The 21,335-nt window shown below is 37.8% G+C and overlaps 1 protein-coding gene across 3 annotated transcripts in view; it reads right to left on the bottom strand.

Annotated features, from left to right (window-relative positions):
• PDZRN4 (PDZ domain containing ring finger 4) overlaps positions 1–21,335 on the bottom strand; it is a 410,716-nt gene that overhangs the window by 352,848 nt on the left and 36,533 nt on the right. The window contains exon 1 of one of the 3 annotated variants that reach the window (XM_060191556.1): positions 9,269–9,472. The exons of the other annotated variants lie outside the window; for them this stretch is intronic. Coding sequence (XP_060047539.1) covers positions 9,269–9,301 — 33 coding nt within the window. The 5' untranslated portion in view covers positions 9,302–9,472. Of the gene's footprint in view, positions 1–9,268; positions 9,473–21,335 lie in introns of those variants that run through there. 3 annotated transcript variants of the gene reach the window in all.

Raw genomic sequence — 21,335 nt, 5'->3', positions numbered from 1 at the left:
TCTAAAACTCCAGATATCTGCCTTTGCTTTGGTGAGCTACTTGTGCCTTCTATTACTTTCACCTAGAGCAAATCTTGGACATTGAAGTCAGCCCCTTCCTTATCACTGTGCCCTATGACCCTTGCTCACCACCAAAGGGCCCTCTCCATTCCTACAGTCTCTGCTGTGGAGATGCTAGAGTAAGAGTGAGCTATTTCTTGTCCTAACTACACTACACTGTAGCTTTGTCTGGGGTCAGAAGAAAAAGATTCCAACACAATAAAAGTTTATAGCATCTTTGCTTCTGGAGAAAATGAAATCTTTGATTTCTAAATGTTTGTTAAGCCAGTTACTTCTGATGTCACATGATTTATTTAGCACATTTATTATATTTCCATCAAACAATCCACGTAGAATGAGATTCATCCACATGCACTTAGGTATTAGCTTAAGAAAGTTGTTAACTATTCCTCATAAGAATGCCCCACACATTTTTTCATAATCTAGGAAAAGCTAAATTATAATGATAAAAATCTACATAAATAAGTCACTACTAGTGAGAAGCCTTAGATAATAATACTGTATACATCAAAAGAGTCTATAGGATAGAGAGATTCATTCTCTTTTCAAACTAGGAAATTCCTTGGAAGTCAGAGTGTATCTTTGTTGATCATCAATTATACTCAATTAAAGGAGGCACTGTGCCTTTGCAATTAAAAATGAGATACTTAAGTATCTTTTAAACGATTTTTTATTGTTGTAGTTATTATTGTTGTTACTGATGTTGTCGTTGTTGGATAGGACAGAAAGAAATGGAGAGAGAAGGGGAAGACAGGGAGAAAGAAAGATAGACACCTGCAGACCTGCTTCACCACTTGTAAAGCGACTCCCCTGCTGGTGGGGAGCCAGGGGCTTGAACTAGGATCCTTATGCCAGTCCTTGAGCTTTGCACCACTTGTGTTTAACCCGCTGCACTATCACCCGACTCCACTTATGCATCTTAATAAAAGAAGCTATAAATTTTAAAAATATATCTAGGCTATAGTTAATTTTAGTAAATTAGCAGAGCCCTGTAGTCAGAAACTCACTAATTTTTATCATTAGATATTTTACAAGTGGAGAAGTGTAAGGAAAAAACTAATATTTCTCTGTGAGTAAAACAAAAAAATCAGATTATAGAAGACTCAAGTTGTGCTTTCAGTTGTACAGAAGTGTATGTAAAGCTTTTCATGCTAAATTTTTAAAAAACGTAGTCATCACTGTGCCTAGCCTTATAGGAGACATTTTAAATGGAACTAAAACATTTTACGTTTTATTCCTACTAGCAGTTAATGCACAGTGATTTTAATATCAAAAATTGTATTGACTGGGTAGGGGATCTGCCTTGCTATGAATGCAGCCCAGATTCAACCCATACAGGACTTTTGTGTCTCCCCCAACCCCCTTCTCTGAAAGCAACCTAGGAACAATGAAATAACGAATGCATGAGGTCCAGGTTTATTTAAAATCATTTTTAAATACTGTGTTGATAACTAATAATTACTTAACACCAGTTACAAAACACTGCTTTATTTTAAATAAAGTAAACATAATATAAAAAACATGTAAAACTGGTCAGAACTTTGATCTGTAACATTCTGAATTCCTTGAAAACTTAAATCTATCATAGTTGCAAAATAAACTATGACACTCCTACTCAGCAACACTGGAGTATTTGATCTAAGACCACCCAGAACATGACATTTTGTACAGTCTTTGTTTACAAGGGAATCAAACCCCAATTTTCCATGTAAATTGCACCAAAATAGACACACTTCTTCATCTCTGCTGTCTTCTTGGAAATTATACCAAAGTTTGCTCAAAAAGCAGAATACACACAGTATTATTCTTTTATTTTGACACACAATTCAAAACAAGACCAGCAAATCTTTCTAAATACATGAGCAAAATAGATGGTGGGGAAGAAAAAAAAAAAAGGCAGTTGAAAAATTTCACTTTTAAAGTGTGAACTCGATTGTTTTCAGTAGTTTTGAAAGTTCTTTTGTACTTTTTCACTAATCAGATACATAAGTAATTCTAAAGATTTATACTCAGGTTTGCTGAAAAAAACCACCTCAACAATAGCATTCAGAAATGAAGTAGACCATGCCCTTGTGTGTGAGTCTAAGCCATTCCTTCAAGGTCAGTGTGCTCTGAACCTTATCAGAAACATAGATGACACTTCGATTTCTGTATATTTTCTTGAAAATAAATAGAATTTATAATCCTGATAAGAGAAAAAGTTGTTGATAAAGGCAACGGGGAGAATGAAGACTAAGCTGATTAGTTAAAAATAAATGATACTTGCAGACTAAATTCATTTGTGAAATAATGATATGGCATAAGGTCATCAGTCTGATGAATTATACATATTTTAAGGTTTTATTTTTATTTATAACTCTTAACCTAAGTAAATTTTCTCCATTGCAGGAGTCTTGCCCAGGTTTAATTTATTGGTTTAATTCTACAATGCAGAGGAAATTCAATCCTCAGACTAAAAGCATCCAGTTCAAACAATAATTTTCCAGTATTAGTATTGGGATTTTTTTATTTTTTTTTAAGTTTTTTTAAAAAAATATTTTATTTTATTTATTTATTCCCTTTTGTTGCCCTTGTTGTTTTATTGTTGTAGTTATTATTGTTGTTGTCGTCGTTGTTGGATAGGACAGAGAGAAATGGAGAGAGGAGGGGAAGACAGAGAGGAGGAGAGAAAGACAGACACCTGCAGACCTGCTTCACCGCCTGTGAAGCGACTCCCCTGCAGGTGGGGAGCCGGGGTTCGAACCGGGATCCTTATACCAGTCCTTGCACTTTGCGCCACCTGCGCTTAACCTGTTGTGCTACTGCCTGACTCCTGACTTCTCAATATTTTTTTATGATCACTTTATTCGGGTATGTTCATTTGCATGACTTTTGTCACAGATATAGTTTCACATCTCCCCATGACACGCTCCACCAACTTGTCATCTTCCTCCATCATTGCATAACTGGACTACCACCCTCTCCCTTCAGACCAAAAGCTTCTCTTTCCTTCTATTAAGATTTGTGTATTAATATTTTACAAGGGGGGGAGGAAGAGGAAGGGGTAGTGGGAAAGGGAAACAAAGATGGGAAAGGAGGGAGACCAAAACCTAGATTGAAGCTAGAATTTCATGCAGGCAAGCCCAGTGCTCTGTTGGTGAGATCTATCTGGCCTTAAATAGTTTTCAAGCTATTCTCTGCCCATCATAATCTTCTATACTGCCTAGGATACCCTAATTTTCACTTATATTCACTTCTCTCCCCCACCCCAGCTATCTGACTTACAGTATTATAACTAAAGTGATATATTTTCCAAATGTAGATCTAAATGTGTTCCCAGAGCCCCCATCAATGATTCTGTGCTTGGGATGAAAGTATAAATACTTAAAATGGCACACAGAGCCCACTGGAATTCAGTATTTATCCATTCATTTATTTATTTACTTACTATAGGAAAATATAAAGGAATATAAATGCATTTGCTTGTTGAGAGCAGACTGTTACTATAGGTTCTTTTAATACATGTTAGGCATTCCATATCTTTATGTTGACTGTTAAAGGACTGTGATCTATTGCAGCAGATCCAAGGACATTAAAGAAGGGAGACAGGAGGGACGGGAGAAGGTGTGGGGGACAAAGTGCATGATGGTGGAGGAGGACTTTAGATGGTGGCACAAGTGGTGCCCAGACATGTATGACAAGGAAACAAGAAACTGCACTCCTATCACAATTGTCCTGTAGATCATCATTTCATCCAATAAACAGATTTAAAAAAACAATATACTCCAAAACTAACAGGCAAAACTTCAGAACAAATCTGAAATGTCCAAAACCATTATAAGAGTTATAAAGGTAACCAAAAATATATTATTTTTGACAAGCAGGGTCTTAGAAAAGTTATAGTAAATATATCTTTAACCATTTTAAAGTATTTTGGAAAAATCATCTTCTATTTTACTTTCCAGGTCCTTTTATTTATATTATTTGTCTAAAATCATTTTACATTCATCACCATGCACAAGGACTGGGGTCCTAGCTTCTGCTCCCACTAGTGGAGGGGGGGAAGTGGTTATACAGTGCTGCAGATGTCTCTGTTTCTCTTTTTCTCTTTATCTTGCCCTCCCTTCTCAATTTTTCTCTCTCTTATCAAAGGAAAGGAAAAAAGTAAGATAAGAATACTTTTATTTTCAAAATTATCTTTACATTTGTGGTCATAGAGTGTTAAAACAGTTAGTACTTTATATATGTTATATCTTGAATGACAGTAATTTTCATTGAGAATGTGGAGTTTTAAAAGGCATCATATCTATTTTTCAGAAAACTGAAATGTACTGAAGCAGTCCTATCAACCCCTGCACAAAGCATAATAATCGACCGGGTGTATAATGTAAGGTAAGGTATAATCTAATCTTAAGACCCTTAGAAATTGCAGATCTGGAGGTCGGGTGGTAGCACACAAGGTGAAGCATACATGGTGTAAAGCGTGGGATGCATTGGATCGACCTTCCCGTGGTGCATCCCCTGAGTACCCATTCATTGGGGAAACTGACGATCCTCCCTAGCCGAGGCAAACGCAAGAAGAAGGTGTAAAGCATGAGCTCCCAGTTCAAGCTCCCAGCTCCCCACCTGCAGGGGTGTTGCTTTACAAGCAGCGAAGCAGGTCTGCAGGTGTCTATCTTTATCTCCCCCTCTGTCTTCCCCTCCTCTCTCGATATTTCTCTCTGTCCCATCCACCACCACCAGCAACAACAACAACAACAAGGGCAACAAAATGGAAAAAAATGGCCTCCAGGAGCAGTGGATTTGTAGCTCAGGCACCTAGCCCCAATGATATCCCTAGAGGCAAAAAGAAAGAAGGAAGGGAGGAAGGGAGGGAGGGAGGAAAGAAGGAAGGAAGGGAGGGAGGGAGGGAGGGAAGAAGGGACTGCAAAATTTTTAAAGGACAATCACCACCACCACCTCACACATTGAGGCCAAACTCTGATTAACTTACCAGTTCACACTCAAGAAGCCACCACTTCCAAAGGGATTAAGAGTTACACATTAAGACCCCACAGCATGGGGTTCCCCCGCTTTGCACAAGATGTCAACTTGTTTATTTTCCTGTCTACAACTTTAAATTCATAAGGGTAGAAGATCTGTCATATTCCCAGTACTTGGTGTAATTTTGGGCCATATAGATAATTAAATATTCATTACATAAATGAACATGAGTGCAATGACTCTCTGTTTATTTGTTCGCTTGCTTGTTTGTTTTGGAGAAAGACAGAGAGAGAAAGAGACCACAGCACCAAAGCTTCCTTAAATACAGTGGGGGCTGGGTTCAAACTTGTGTCACCTCATGGCAAAATAGCACACTACCCACCTGAGCTATTGTGCTGGCCCTATTATCTATTTTGTAACATGCTTTCCCTATATATCTTATTTGGACAACCCCAAACATCCATCATATCTCTATAATGTCAGAAACTATGATCTAAGCATTTATGATTTTGAATGAGTCTGATCCAAGTCCTTATCCCAAAACCATTAGCTATACCATTATGAGTACTTTACTTAGTCTCTAAAGTTTTCCCTTTTAAAACCCACTGCCAGTATTTCTGAAAATGTTTTTGAAGGGGAGCAGATGGCCTAAGCTATACATAAAACATTATACTTGCCCATCTCACACAATTACTTTGCTGAAAAATCAGTCATTTGTCTTTGTTAAAACATAGTCTAAACCAGAACCAAAGGCTAGTTACAAAAAAACATTATGATGATGATGATGATGATTGGTTCTTATCGGTTAGAAGGCTATTTTGTAATGCACCTATAATAGTCTGTCTGAACACCTGTCAAGAGGAAGTAAGGGGGCGAGGTGTGAGCTTAGTGGATAGAGCACAAGTTTCACCACATGTGGGGCCCTGGGTTTGATCTGACACCACATGGGGCAGCACAGACAATGCTTGCTAAGATGAACTCCATGAGTGATAGCTGTCCCTCCCTCTCCACTCTCTCACTATTTGCCTCTCCTTTTCTGCTTCTCTACTTCCTTTCCTTTCGAAGTATACAGAATTAAAAATAGGGAGGGCAACGCTCAGGAGTCCATAGCTTATGTGCAAGAACCTGGTATAATTTCATGGTGCCACACTAAAAATAAATAAATAAATAAATACTAATTTTCTTCACTGTTATCTGTATTACCTACAATAATCATGTCTAAAATTAATCATTCTTAAAGTAAGACTTAGACCTTACAGTACTTACTGGAATAAACTGTAGAGGTATTTGATTCATTCCTCACAAAACACTGTGGGAAAACACACACACACACACACACCTTGCACAATGACCAGGCTTCAAGCACTAGGCCACCACATGGGAGCCCTAAAGTAGAGAAGTTTCACCAGCGGTGGTACTGTGGTCTTCTCTCTGGCTCTCAGAAACAGAGGGAAAAACATTTTTTGGGGGAAAATAACCCAATAATTGAATAAAAGTCTTCAGTTTCCAAATCCAAATGCCATACCTATGAGTGATCTTTCTTTTCTCCTTCCCTTCCCACTCTCTTGTGTATAGTAAGTCAGCTGAGGATGTTAAAAGTGAGACTCTTAAAGAAGCCAGGGCTGGCTGAACTTATATGACACCCCAGCACATTATCTGCACAGCACTTAGAGATGTTGACAAGGCCATGCTATGCTTCTTATGCAACCAAGGCTGAAAATGTTCCAAACTTGCAAGACAATGTGTTCAAAGCATCAAACCATGTTTCTATCACCCTACTACTGCCTCCTCTCAAGTATCAAATCTATCCCTTCAACTCACTTCCTGCCCTAAGTCCCTACAATCAGGGAGCAAAGCTAGACCATAGGTTTTATGGCAGTGTGGAGATACGCATCACAAAAACTTCTACATACAAATCTGCTTTCCCAGGGAGCCATGCAGTGGCATACAGTACTAAGTGCAAGGACCTGCTCAAGAATCTGGATTTGAGGCCCTGGCTCCTCACTTGCAAGAGGGATCTCTGCTTCACAAGCGGTGAAGCAGGTCTGCAGGTGTCTCTCTTTCCCTCTCCCTACTTCCCCCTCCCTCTTCTCCCAAATTCTCTTTGCCCTATCAAATAAAATGGAAAAAATAAAATGACTGCAAGACCAGTGGATTCCTAGTGATGGCACTAAGGTTATCGCAATGAGAGATAAACCTGGAGGCAAAGAAAAAATAAATAAAGAAAGAAAGAATAAAAGCTCTGCTCCCCCCCAAAAAAATTATTTAACACACTACAGGTGAACTTTACAAGTTACCTTCAACTCATTTCCTAACTGGTGATAAAGTCCTTCCTCCTGTCATCTGTCCAATATCCACCACATCAACACCACAACTGTAACACTTACATTAGATCACAAGTCACACTATTATCTAATTCCTCCTTTGGGGAACTGAGTGTATGCCTGTGAAAGTATGAGGGTATTTCTAACCTGGATTGTTAAGTAATTTCTGATTTCAGAATAAGAAGCTGTCACTGAAAAGCCATTTGAAACATCTATTTTTAAGTAGGAAATGCCCACTAATTTCCCTAAGTGCAGTGTATATATGCTTCACATAATAACCATGACATCCAAATGCTTTCTGGTTATTACCAAACAAGTGGAGCCTGGGCTGTGGTTTCAGACAACATCCTACAAGTTGCCCTGGGGAGCATTCCCTTATGCTTAGGAAACCACCTATGTTTTTATTTATTTTTAAAATGTGGTTGTATAATGGAATTTTTACACTAACTTATCTTCCAGTGGTGCATATGTGTGTGTGTGTATATGTCTATATCCCTATACTTACATGTTATATAGACTACTTCTTCTAAGAATATAGGCAGACTGCTTTCCAGATGTTTGCAGTTTTTGGCTAATTGTCATATATGAAATATGATCAGGCTCAGAGTAAATGTCAAAGACTGCATTCTGTAATCATTAACATAAATGGACTGAGCTCCTTCTTGACAGTCGAGAATAAATGATTAATTACTGGCATACTAAACTCACAAATTTCATACTGGCTTCCTAAAGTAAGAGGATAAGCCTCAGTTATTACTAGCTATTACACACTAACTTACTGAATTTAGCTATTGAATGCTAAGTAAACATTTTTCTCTCAAGCAATTTAAATGCTACTTTCCCCCGTGTCACTGGGGCCTTGTGCATACATGATTCGCTGCCCAAGGATGATAATTTCAGTCAGGAAAATACTCTCCCCTGAGAGAGGGAGGGACAGACAGAGGGGTGGGGGAAGAGAGAACCTATCTGTGAAGTCTCCTCTGAAGCTTGTAGTATTTGAGGCTTGAACCTGGGCCATACCAAGTGAGCTGTCCAGCTTGCCCCTAAGTGTTACCTTTCTTGCCATTTGTATTAGGTTCCTATTTTCAGCATAATACACATAATTTACAAAGTTTTGATACATAATGATGAAATCTAACTTAGCAAAAAAAAACATCGTCCATTAGAGATAGTCCAGGTGAAGCATAGCTGGGGTTTATTAATATTACCTAGCACCTTTTTATTGTGATTCTAAAGCATTCCAAAAAAAAAAAGTGCCTCTTGAGCTATATTTATAAGTTTCACAAACTTATTTGTTGAGGCAAAACAAGCATATAAAGAAAACCAATACAATTTATAACCCTCTGGGCCACATCTGTTTAAATATCATGACGACTTAGTAAAATGCAACTGCCAGCAAGGCCATCATTGCAATTCCACCCAGCCTGCTGTGTGCAGGTCATTTCCTGTTTCACTCTGAATGCCTAAAACAACAGCCTGATAAAATTTCATGTCTATAAACCCTCCCCGCACATGGCCTAAAGCCAGAGGTTTTTGGAGTGAAATGCCTGGTAACTGTACAAATGTTCTAATCATCTTAATTCAGAAACCTAAATCCGCCACAATCTTGAGCCTAAATCATTTTTACTTCTAAAAACCAGTGTTGCAAATTGGTTACCCTGAGTGCAGAGGCTATATCTTTACCGTATAGTAAGAATGTTTGCTCATCATGCACAGTTTTTAAAAAATACCTTCTCCCAGGAAGAGAAAAAAAAGTATCAACCATCAATGCATACTGAGTAACTGCAAAGGTCAGTGATATTAGTTGCACTTGTAAGAATCATTTGTTAAAAACCAGGCTTTCATACCAAATTTCTAAAGACTGGTGAATCCAGTTAGGAGCTGAGATTTGTTCACCTAGAAAGTTCTCATAGATCACATACCACACATAGAAGAGAAGGTGATATGACTAGCATCTTCTTTCTGGAGGTCTCTCTCAGTCAGACAAGATACATCATTCCTCTGCACTCTTCTCCAAACAGCTACTTAACACATTCTACCTTGGGCCAGAACTATGAATCAGTTAGTTGCTTTACACATTTTTAAGTCTTAGAGTCTAGAGTTTCACCAGATTATACTATTTTATTTATTTATTTATTTATTTTTCAGATTATACTCTTATCACAATTTGCAGAGAATACTGGATGCTTATGCCTGTGGCTCCAAAGTCCTAGGTTCAACCACCTATACCACCACAAGCCAGAGCTGGGCAGGGTTCTGGCAAAAACAAAACAAAAAACAAAAAAAAAACTGGATGCATTTGATTTCAATATGTTTGCTGAATGATGAGTTGGAGGACATTAAAATTCCTGATGGGCTGAAAGTAAAGTCAAGTAAAATATCCTGGCTGAAGATTTATCTATTACTTTTCAGAGAAAAAAAAAAGGAATAAAATTGCACGGGTCCTCCATATAATGCAATATTATTATTTTCTTAAGCAAGCAATTTAGAGGCCATTATTTCACATAAAACACAACATTCTTTGACAGAAAATTATAACAGCACAGTCAGTAGGCTAAGGAGTGCTCAGGTGGGGAGAGTTAAGGATGTTATTTGATATAAGATGACAGGGAAGGCTTCTCTGATAAGGAAGCACTCAATCAGAGACAAATATCGGTCAAGTCAAGGGTACATCTGGAGAAAAGGTCATGCAGAACAGGAACCAGCAGAGCAGTGAGATGATTGTGGATTGATAAAAGCAGAGTAAGCAAAAGGGAGAGAGGATAGGGGCAGATCATAGATCTTTACATTCTATTGCTATGGGTGGAACTTAAAATTTTATTGATAGAAATGCCTTGATCAGAGGAGTCTTATCTTCTGACTTAAGGGGATTACGCTACTGCAGAACTGAGGCTGAAGTGGGCAGGGGAGACAAGGAGAGAAATCAATGAGAAGGCTACACATTAATGACACTTAAGTTATTTTTCTTATGGGAACACACAGTTGAACATTAATAAAGACAAGTTTGACATAAACTGCTTAGTCCATTCTTCTCAACTCCAAGGCTATACTGCCAGTGCCCACAAAACATGACCTTGTGACACCATAAATCATTCTCATCTCAAAGTATATACTGACAAAATATGACTTGGACTTATGATAGCTGCATAATTTATTTAGATAAGAGGTTCAATTACTCTGTCAAAGCAGTAAATCAGAATCTATTTACACTTCAAGTATGTTTGCAACAGGAATTGACAAGACAAATTGCTTTTCATCACCTGCAACTGGGAGAACACTGTCAGTTGTCCAGAAGTTGTTTCCTCTGTTCCAAAAGTTTCACACAACTTTCCAAATTCACTCACTCTACAGAAGGCCTGTGCAGAAGGATGTGTTTACTCGATGTACTCATTATCTATCTGGCTGAATATCAGTTTTAGAGAGAAAGCTATTGGGCTGGGGAGAGAACTTAATGGCTCTGCAAAGGACTTTCATGCCTGAGGCTCTGAGATGCCAGGTTCAATGCTCAGCACCACTGTAAGCCAGAGCTGAACAGTGTTCTGGTCTCTCTTATTCTTCTGTTTTCTCCTTCTCTCTCTCTCCCTCTCTCTCCCCTTTAACTCTCCCCCAGTATCTGTTTCTCTGTATCTCTCATTAAAATAAATGAAATAAAAGAGAAAATGATCACATACCCTATATATGCAGATGTACGCATACATGTGAATTTAGTTCTTTCACTTTATAACACGTTGTTCATTAGAGGGATAAAATATGTTATAATATTTATATGATACAATATTTAGATTTACAAGTACATCTATGTATACTTTTATATGATCTTACAAAGATGTTGGAACCATCTATAGTTGAACCAAGTGTGTGCAAGTTATGCTTTTCATCTTAATAAATTATGCAATTTTTACACTTATACACAAAAGCTAGAATGAGCAATACAATTCTGATGCTAAATTTAAAGTTTACTGGACATGCCTATTAGTACTGAGCCTTTATACTAATAGAGTGAGTACAAGTTATTCCATTTATTTATCTTTTTATTCCTATTTAAAGTATTTTTTCAGTATATTGTAGTAGATGCTGATAAATCTTTTCAAAGATTTCAAATCTGAAATGGCAATGGCCAACTTTTGTCTTCTAACTCAGCAGACCATCAATAGTTTGCAAATAAGTAGATAAAACCGGTAAGGGTGAGGTTATGCTGGCTATGGGACAGACAGAGCTCAGAAGAGCAGTCTCTGTGGTTCCAGTCAACCTGGGTCTGTTCAGTAAGAATGGACACAACAGTACCTAACGCAGTAACCATATTGCCGGGGCTAACATGCAGGTCTGCTGGGCTCCTCAGGTCAGTCCACAAATGTTAACTGAATGAGTGAAAAAGATGGAAAGACCAAGAAATTTCAACCCTCTCCAAATAATACTCAGGTTTTCTTCCATATTCTTTTGAGGTAAGCATGAAAGTAATAATAGAGTTTAATGGGCACATGTTGGCATGTCTCCGAATGCTATGCATGAGATCCATTCAGAAAGATTACTAGAGATACAAGTTACTTTCTTGTGAATGAGTAGTGTGTGCATGTTAACTTTTAGTAGAATATTTACTTTATGTTTAGATACAACTCTCAAAAAAGGATTTATTTTAAATATAGACATATGTTATTTTCATCATAAATAGAGATGCATATTCAATAAGTATATCAATGGGCTATACATAAAATAGGAAAGTCAAGAATAATAAAGAATTAGTAGAGCAAGGCTGTGATGCATCTGGTTAAGCTCACACATTACAGTGTACAAGGGCCCAGGTCCAAGACTCTGGTCCCTGCCTGGAGGGAAAAAAACTTCATGAGTGGTAAAGCAGGCCTATAGGTATCTGTCTCTTTCCTCTCTATATTCCCCTCCTCTCTCAATTTATCTTTCTCTATCTAATAATAAGATATTTATTTTTAAAATAATTGGAGTTTATAGCTTAGATATTGGGTAATTGGTTCACACTGGTCAAACATGTGTATTTGGCCCTTATGCCTAATGCTGGACCTGCTGGCAACAAAACAGGCAGCTGAGAAACAAACATGAACTTGAAATAGGGGAAGGACAGGACAATATGGAACCTGCCAGGATGAACTAAGACTCATAGAAAAAGACTAGAATTGCACTGCTTGCTCATTGCCTGAAAACTTTAAAACTTTGTAATGTAGATAAACACTCTCTTGAACTAGGCACTGGAGAACTAGGAACTGCCAAAAGATATGGCAAGTACTCTAGGCTTAAATTCTGCATGACAGGCCAAGCCAAGGGGGGGGGGGTGTAGGAACTTGGGCCCAGCTGCTGCCTCCTGCTGACAAGGAGGACCACCAAGACTATATATATGTGAGCTGCATTTGTGACCAAAGTTAGGCTGGACTTGCAAGATAATGACACAGATGCTACTTCGCTTCTGACTGTCCAGTCTGTACAGAGCTTTCTCCTGCTGCTTATTAACTTTAGTGAATGAAGTCCATGCAGCACCGGGGATGAGTGGAGGGCTTCTCAGAGGCACAATACTGATGATCAGCCTTCCTGGCCCAGTTTTGTGTTTTACTTCTATGTTCCCTAAGAGGAATGAAAAGCGAAAGGAGGAAAGGGAAACAGAGACATTACTGCACTGTCACTGAATTCAGGGGTCAAACAAGGGAAGGTGTGCACTTTATCTATCAACCCCGCACCACCACCATCTCGCTCATTTTAGCCCAAAACTGTTAAGGAAAGGAATTCTGACAGGCATAGATCTAGCTCAGTTTAGGTAGCCAGTGATATCTTAAAGAGTGACTAAGATTATTTTAAGAGTGATTGAGACTATTACTGATCCAGAATGGTGTCAATAATTGCTCAGACCATATATATATATTTTTTTTTTTTTTTTTAAAGGAGTGTCACTGGGGCCAGGTGGTGGTGTACCTGGGTTGAACATGTACACATTACCATGCTTAAGGTTCCAGGTTCAAACCCAACTGCTAGGGAGAACTGCTACAAGCAGTGAAATAGTACTCTGTAGGTTTCTTTTCCACTCTCCCTCTCTACTTCCACCCCTCTCTCAATTTCTGTCTCCATAAATAAAAAAAAAATGTACCATTCAAACATCTATCATTCATCTTTAAAATGACAACATCACGCCACCAAAAGTTTATAAGGGAACAGTAGAAAAAAACGTGTTTTTGGATTTATACACTGCATACTGATTTTTTTGTTACTCTATTACTCATAACAACACTGCAATATATTTACTAGCATTTCTATTCTATGCATGAGGAGAAAAATTCAGAAGTAAGTTAACCCTAGCTGCCACTCTAGAATACTGTAGAACCAAGAATAAATCAAGTCAACCTCAGAACAGCCCATGGTCATATTAAGCACTGGCTTTTGAGACAGTTTACATTAAGGCTTTTTTGTTTGGTTGGTTTTTGTTTTTTAAGATTTGCCTATTTGTTTCACCAGAGCTTTTGGAGTAGAAATAGAAGACAGAGGAGAGGGTAAGACTCCACAGCACTAAATGTCTCCACTGTGATGAGGACTAGGCTTGAGTCTGGGTCCAGCACAGACAAAGCAAGCACACTATCCAGGTGAGCTGTTTTGCTGGTCCCTAATGTATACTTTCTAAAAAAGCCTAACTGTGTTTTAACTTTTGTTTCATTTTTCCAGTAGTGAAGTCAGTTTCTTTTTCCAGTTCTAATATTCCTTAAGTTCTAATATCTTTCTTTTTGTAATCCATGTTATCATTTTTAAATGTATAAATGTATAAGCATTTGAGATCAAGTCTTCACCTTCAGAACATAAAGTTAAGACAAAATATTATTTATCTCTTCTGTACCTCTCCTCAATAAATCACATTTCCAGAAGAAAGTAGATCCAGATGTTGAAAACAGAGTATTATTTGTTGGCTATTCAGGAAAATTCACATACTCTTCTTTCCCCTTATTCTGCTAGTTATACTCAGACCCAATGATAATGATGATTTGACAGAGAAGGGAAAAAACCCTAAGCCCTATTATTTTACTCACAGTGTTGCTTAAGAAGGGGGAAACGTACACCTATGTTCATAACAACACAATTTGGAATAGCTAACCTGGAAGGAAAACTGTGGTATATATACACAATGGAATACTATTAAGAACAATGAACTCACTTTCTCTGACCCATCTTGGATGGAGCTAGAAGAAATTATGTTAAGTGAGCTAAGTCAGAAAGATAAAAATGAATATGGGATGATCCCACTCATAAACAGAAGTTGAGAAAGAATAACAGAAAGGAAAACAAAAAGCAGGATTTAACTGAATTTGGAGTAAGGCACCAATAAAAACCCTGGGGGGGGGAGTGGATGTTTGGCTTCCCATGGCGGGGGTGGGGGGTGGATGTGATGGGACACAGTCTTGGTGGTGGAAATGGTGTTTATGTACACTCCTGTTAATTTGTAGTCATATAAACCACTATTGAATTAATATGAGAAGGGAAAATTGATTGTATGTCTCAAACTTTTTAAAGCACATACTGAGTCTTTTTAATACATAGGCTGAGTCTTTGATATGATGACTCTCTCAAAAGCCTAGACCAGGGAGAACAGAAGCAACCTGTGGCACAGCTATATACAAATAATGTCAAAGGACATAAATTACGGTGATGTGGTGTATGATACAGCAAATCCTAACAAACATATTTTTCAAAGTTAACCCAATTGCCAAAAAATGTGATTATAGCAATAACTATTGCCTTCTTAAGCCTAAGACAGAAGGAACCTCCCACTTTCTCAATAAAGCCTATATCTCCCTAGTCCTGGAACTTCCAGGGTGGGGCTCACTTTCCAGAATGCTTCTCTCAATTCATACCAAACAATATTGCATCCACTGATTCCAACTTAATCAATGCAATGAGTACCCCTCAGCATGCTTCACTTTAGACTGTGTCCAGAGACGTCAGGGATGGAATGTCAACCCTTCAGCCTCATTACTCAGGTGAGACCTTTCCTTTCATAGGATTCTCTAATTCCATTCCAAGTGGTTCACTTCCTAACAAAGTCCCAAAACCTAGATATAGACCAGGTCCCGTGAGATAGAGCATATGTCCACATGTACACATAAATGAGGGCAAAAAATATAGCTGAAAGCAAAAGTACACAATAGTCTGCATTGAGTCAGTATAAAGTTCCTAATGAAATACTATCTATTTAGACTTAGAAAGCCACCCACCTCACATACTTCCTATTAAAGTTCTCTCACTCACTCCAAAGCTAACCTTATCAAAGCAAGGACTGCAAAAGCTGAATAAAGGCAAGAGACTGGCATACTTTAATGATGACTCTTTAGTCACTATCAAGCCACCCCGTCAGCTGGGTCCCTATTCAGAGAGTCCCGAGATTCCCGAACAGACATAATGGGCCTAGACCTCAAATAAATCCCTCTAGCCTTGTTACCAGTCACCTCTATCAGGAACAAAAAAATAGATAATAGCCCTTTGTGGGCTCCCCATAGAACCTTGCCCTCAACTTGGATCAACAATGGTAGAGAATGTTCCATCCTCCGAAGGGAGGATGGACAACATACTCTATGCTACACCTCAGGAAAATGGGTCCTGATATTGGGGCAGCTTGGAATGTTCCAACTCATGACCACAGAATGTGAGCTCAGATATACTGGGATGCAGAGGTCATATAGGCTCCTAAGCTGAATATGGGCCCCAGACCAAATCAGATAGATAGGATTTACAGTCAACAATATACCTCTTTTTCCCATATTAAGGAGCTACTCTCTTCCCTGATCCAGCTTTCTGTTCCTTTTCCAGCCATGACATTATCTCCCCAGACAATAACTTGGATCCACCTGCATATCAGATTTCAGGCTCAGGGAAAAAAAAAAACTAGTATACGCAGAGGACCTTTGGAATATAACTAAAATATGCCTACTAGCTATCTACAAAATGGACCCTCCAACTCTTCATCTACATTATTCCAGCCTTTAGGTCCATGATTGATCAACAGTTTGTTTGGCCTTAATGTTAACTCTCTTTTCAGCCACCAGGTTCCAGATACTAGCAGGATGCCCACCAGACTTCCTTGGATAGACAACCCCACCAATGTGTCCTGGAGCTCTGCTTCCCCAGAGTCCCACCCTACTAGGGAAAGAGAGAGGCAGACTGAGAGTATGGATCAACCTGTGAATGCCCATGTTCATCGGGGAAGCAATTACAGAAGCCAGAGTTTCCACCTTCTGCATCCCACAATGATCTTGGGTCCATACTCCCAGAGGGTTAAAGAATAGGAAAGCTATCAGGGGAGGGGATGGAATGTGGAGTTCTGGTGGTGGGGATTGTGTGGAGCTGTACCTCTCTTATCCTATGGTTTTGTCAATGTTTCTTTTTTATAAGTAAATAAATAAATAAATAAATAAATAAATGAAGGGGGGGAAAACAAGCAGTGTCTAAATTGCCAGGTAGTAGTATATCCCAGTCCATCATCTCTCTAGCACCACACTGCCCTGCACCAGCAGATCTCCAGACTGAAACTTCTTTCATTTCCAATATGTTTTACAAGGAACCATCACTAGCTTCTAAAATGAAGGCTGTAATTAAAAGGATCTCTTCTTCCACTAGAATATAATCATCAAATATTCTGAAACCCTGTAGTCTCCTACCTCACTTCTACTCCAGAGCCTCATGCTCAGGCCCAAACCAATAACCATTACTCAGTCTAGGAATGTAGACAACCCCTCACTCACCCTCCCCATTCTGCAGAGTCTCACACTCTGACACATCTGAGATGTCACTTTCTTCAGGATGGGAAAGCTTTCCTTGACCTCTGATCTCTGGAAAGAATCAATCTTTCCTTTCTTTGTACTATGCAGGCACAAAAAAAAAAAAAAAAAGATAATTTTTTTTCCTTGTGACATTTGTACATTTGTTTTTATCTCATTATATTAAAGCCAGTCATTCTCACCCAGACTGCAAGCTACTCTGACAAGGAACTATATTTCAGTCATCCCTGCTGTGTGTTTTAATCTGGGAACTCAATAAATGTGGGTTAATTGGTTATGAAATACTATTTCAAATGAATGGAGAGCTCATTTTCCCTAGGACTTATCATTTCCTGTAATAACTATGCTACTAATTTACATAGCTGAAAATATCTAAACCAGTTTTTATTTGACTTTTGAAAATTCAATAATGAAAACATAAGTATTTTATTTGAAACTAAAACGCTGCAGCTCTGATGTCTGAGCAATTAGCAAAACAATTTAAAAAATTTTTAGCAAAGTAATATATACATGAAGCCTATCTAAATGTTTTATCAGAAAATGCAGACTGGTGGGCTGTGAGTGAAATAAGATTTTTTTGTTTTTTAATTTTAACCAGAGAAGTGCTCACTTCTGGTTTTTGATGTTAAGGATTGAACCTAGGACTCTGGTACCTCAGGCATGAAAGACTTATGTATAATTTTATGCTATCACCCTGCTCCTGGTTTAAACAGTTTTCAAACCATATACATATATGGTTTGACCACATTTTTTTGTTTTTTAATTTTAACTAGAGAAGTGCTCACTTCTGGTTTTTGATGTTAAGGATTGAACCTAGGACTCTGGTGCCTCAGGCATGAAAGACTTATGTATAATTTTAATGCTATCACCCTGCTCCTGGCTTAAACAGTTTTCAAACCATATAAATATATGGTTTGATCACAGAGAAATTTTCAAAATTAAAATGCTTTATGCACAAATTTAGATATCAATGTTTTTCTTGAAAATAAACATAGTCTAGCACTTCAGGGACAACATTCATTTAAAGCAATAATTCTAATTCCCCCACCCTCCTCACCATTCATATGCATCAATGTACCCTATGTGAAAATGGAATTCACCACTCCCCAGGAATTTACTGGCCTTTCTAGGCCTTCAGAGTTTGTGGATTAGTTTCTTTTATGTTTCAAGTATTTCAATGAAATGCAAATCCGCATTGTTTTCAGCCTTGTTTCATTATATAAGCTTTCTCTTACAGGGGGAGGGGGTATTTTTGCCAAAGGAACAAGAAGGCATAGTAAAACAGAGGATGGAAGTGCTGGGGATATAACCACAGATACCAAGTCAAAATGTTTCTCTTTGACTGGACAACAGACAAGACTATATAGCCAGATGAGAAACTGCAGTGATCACCTTCAAATCAGCATTCCTTCATTCTTTATAGCTCACAGGATAGACCAGACATATTTAGGAATGCTGATTCCTTGAAAGGTATTTCTAGCAGACTAATAAAGGAATATGTGTAGGTAACCTTTTAACCTCTTCCAGCGTGGGTTGATGGGGTCATGTGCACAAAATGATGACTGACTTCAAAGCTGGGGTCTGACGAGTGCCAGGAATGCATCTCTCCTTAGTCTTCCTGTTGGTCTACTTCAATCTAATATCTACTCATTTGTGCTCAATCACATTTCATCTATGACAAGGGAGACAGGCTGTCTCCGTCTGTCAGAAGTTAAATAACCATCTCCAGTTTCAAATGATTCAGTGAGCTAGAAAATACAGGACACTTTTGTATAATACTTAAAGAGCAACCAAGAAAAGAAAACCTTGTCTTCCCAAGTGTTTGCGAATGTGATTATTCCATATGGCAGATGTAGGTAGACTCACAAAGAGTTGAAACTCAGATTTCCCATGTCCTTACATGTTATTACCACTTCTCATCCCAGAAACATGGAAAACATCACTAAAGAAATATTCTTCCTAATAAGATGCCTATGTGTGTCAGATAATAAGGAATTTCAAAATATACTACAAGAGGTTTTCCACACTGTGATTTTGAAAATCCTTCTCCATAAGTACCTTCCTTCCATACCCTATGCATAGGGTCTAGAATTCTATGTGTTAATACTTAAAAGTATACTTGAACTTTCCTATGACAGTTTTACTGACAAAAGTTTTTTTGAGTTTCTATTCCAATAATATATTCACAAGTTACATGAGAATCCTAAGTAGATGAATTCAGACAAAGCTCTTTTTATAATTTTTGAAGGTAAAGAAATTATAGGTTTCAGGGCCAGGTGGTGGCACACCTGGTTAACTGCTCACACTACAGTGCACAAGGGCATAGGTTCAATCCCCTGGTCCCCACCTGCCGGGAATAGCTTCACAAGTGGTAAAGTAGAGCTGCTGGTGTTTCTCTATCACTTCCTCCTCCTCTCAATTTCTCTCTGTCTCTATCCAATAATAAATAAAAATATTTTTAAAAGTCTATAAAAATAAATTATAGGTTTCAACACTTGTTAAAGTAGATGTGTAATATATGGTAACAACATTAATCTCAATTATAAAACTATAACATTAATTGCATACAATTAATGAAATGACAACATAGCACATATTTAGTATGTTTTCACATTAATTTACATGACACATGTTAAGCATAAACATAATAACATACACAATATATAATAATTATATTCATAATATGTAATAACACAATTAACCATCATATAACATATAGAATAATTTAATAGATGTCATCACATAAGTATGATTATAGTAAATAGAATTATTGCCATTGTAATAATTAATTATAATAAATAAACTGTGCAAAGTAATAATTAAACACTGTAATAATTAAACTAATGCAAAGTAATAATGTAATGAGTATTTTCAAACATTTTTATGTATACATATTTTTTAAATATGTGTTTATATTATGACAATAAAGACAATGCCCTAAGGAGTTTTCTATAAAAAAAATCAAGTTATTCTATCAAGGAAAATTCTTTCCTCTACTTTCCAAATGTGGCTTCTTGCTGATTTTATCGATAAGGAAATCAAAAAGCCTACTGAGGTGGATATTCTTGATCATAAGGCCACCATGCACTGTAGTGGCATACATTCAAAGCCTAGTATTCTGTTAGATCTTGAAGTATTTTCCTTTGCTATCCACCTCCTGTTGTGTCAAACATGTAAGGAGAGAGGTAACATTGTCTGAACATAAATTTCTCAGTGCACCTTTAAAGTCTTGGCCTGATTTATATAGCTGATAAAGAGCCCCTGAGAAGTCAGGAAAAAAAATACGGAAAAATAGCACAGGGTTCTTTTTCACATTGTACATTCAGGACATAGTGAACCAAAGAGTATGCAAGCATACACGTTATCTCTTTATCTCCCTATGCATGGGGGGGGGGAGAAAATGAGGCCACATCAATTAGTACCTTCTTTACTATGAAGTAAATGCTTATTAGTAGTATATGAAAACAGGATGCTCCATCAAAACCTAGAAATTTAAATCTGAAAATGTGTACCTTAGCATGAAGTTCCCTTTCATACTTAAAAATCTGTGTGGGCTTGCTACTACTGACAGTTCAACCACCATTTGCACTTGTCCATAAATGATCTCTTAGGAACAGTCAAAATGCTTTCTTGTTCAACAGAGTGAGAATGTCATACATCAGAAAGGACAATAACAACAAATGTTGCAGAGGTTGCTGGATAAAGGAACATTTTTACACTGTTGGTTAGAATATAAGCTGGTCCAACCTCTATGGAGAGTAGTCTGGAGATGGTTATAAATGGACCTACTTTATGACCTGGAAATTTCTCTTCCTTGGGATATGGTCTAAGGAAACAAACATACCTATCCAAAGAGATCTGTGTATATCTATATTCATAGCAGCACAATTTGTAATAGCACAAAGTTGAAAGCAAGCTAGGTGTCCAACAGCAGATGAGTGGCTAAGGAAGCTGTGGCATATATACACAGTGGGATACTTACTACTCAATTATTATGAATGGCGAAGTCACCTTCTTTATCTCACATTGGATGGAGTTTAAAAGAATCATGTTAAGTTAGGTAAACCAGAAAGAGAAGGATGAGTATGGGATGGTCTCACTCATGAGCAAACTTAAGAAACAAGGACAGAAAGTGAAAATGTAAAGTAAAATTTGGAAAGGATTGGTGTATTGCACCAAAGCAAAGGACTCTGGGAAAGGAGGACAGAGAGAGGAG

The sequence above is a fragment of the Erinaceus europaeus genome, chromosome 5, assembly GCF_950295315.1.
Source record: "Erinaceus europaeus chromosome 5, mEriEur2.1, whole genome shotgun sequence".
NCBI lineage: Eukaryota > Metazoa > Chordata > Mammalia > Eulipotyphla > Erinaceidae > Erinaceus > Erinaceus europaeus.
This window is presented reverse-complemented; position numbering and strand designations above follow the sequence as displayed.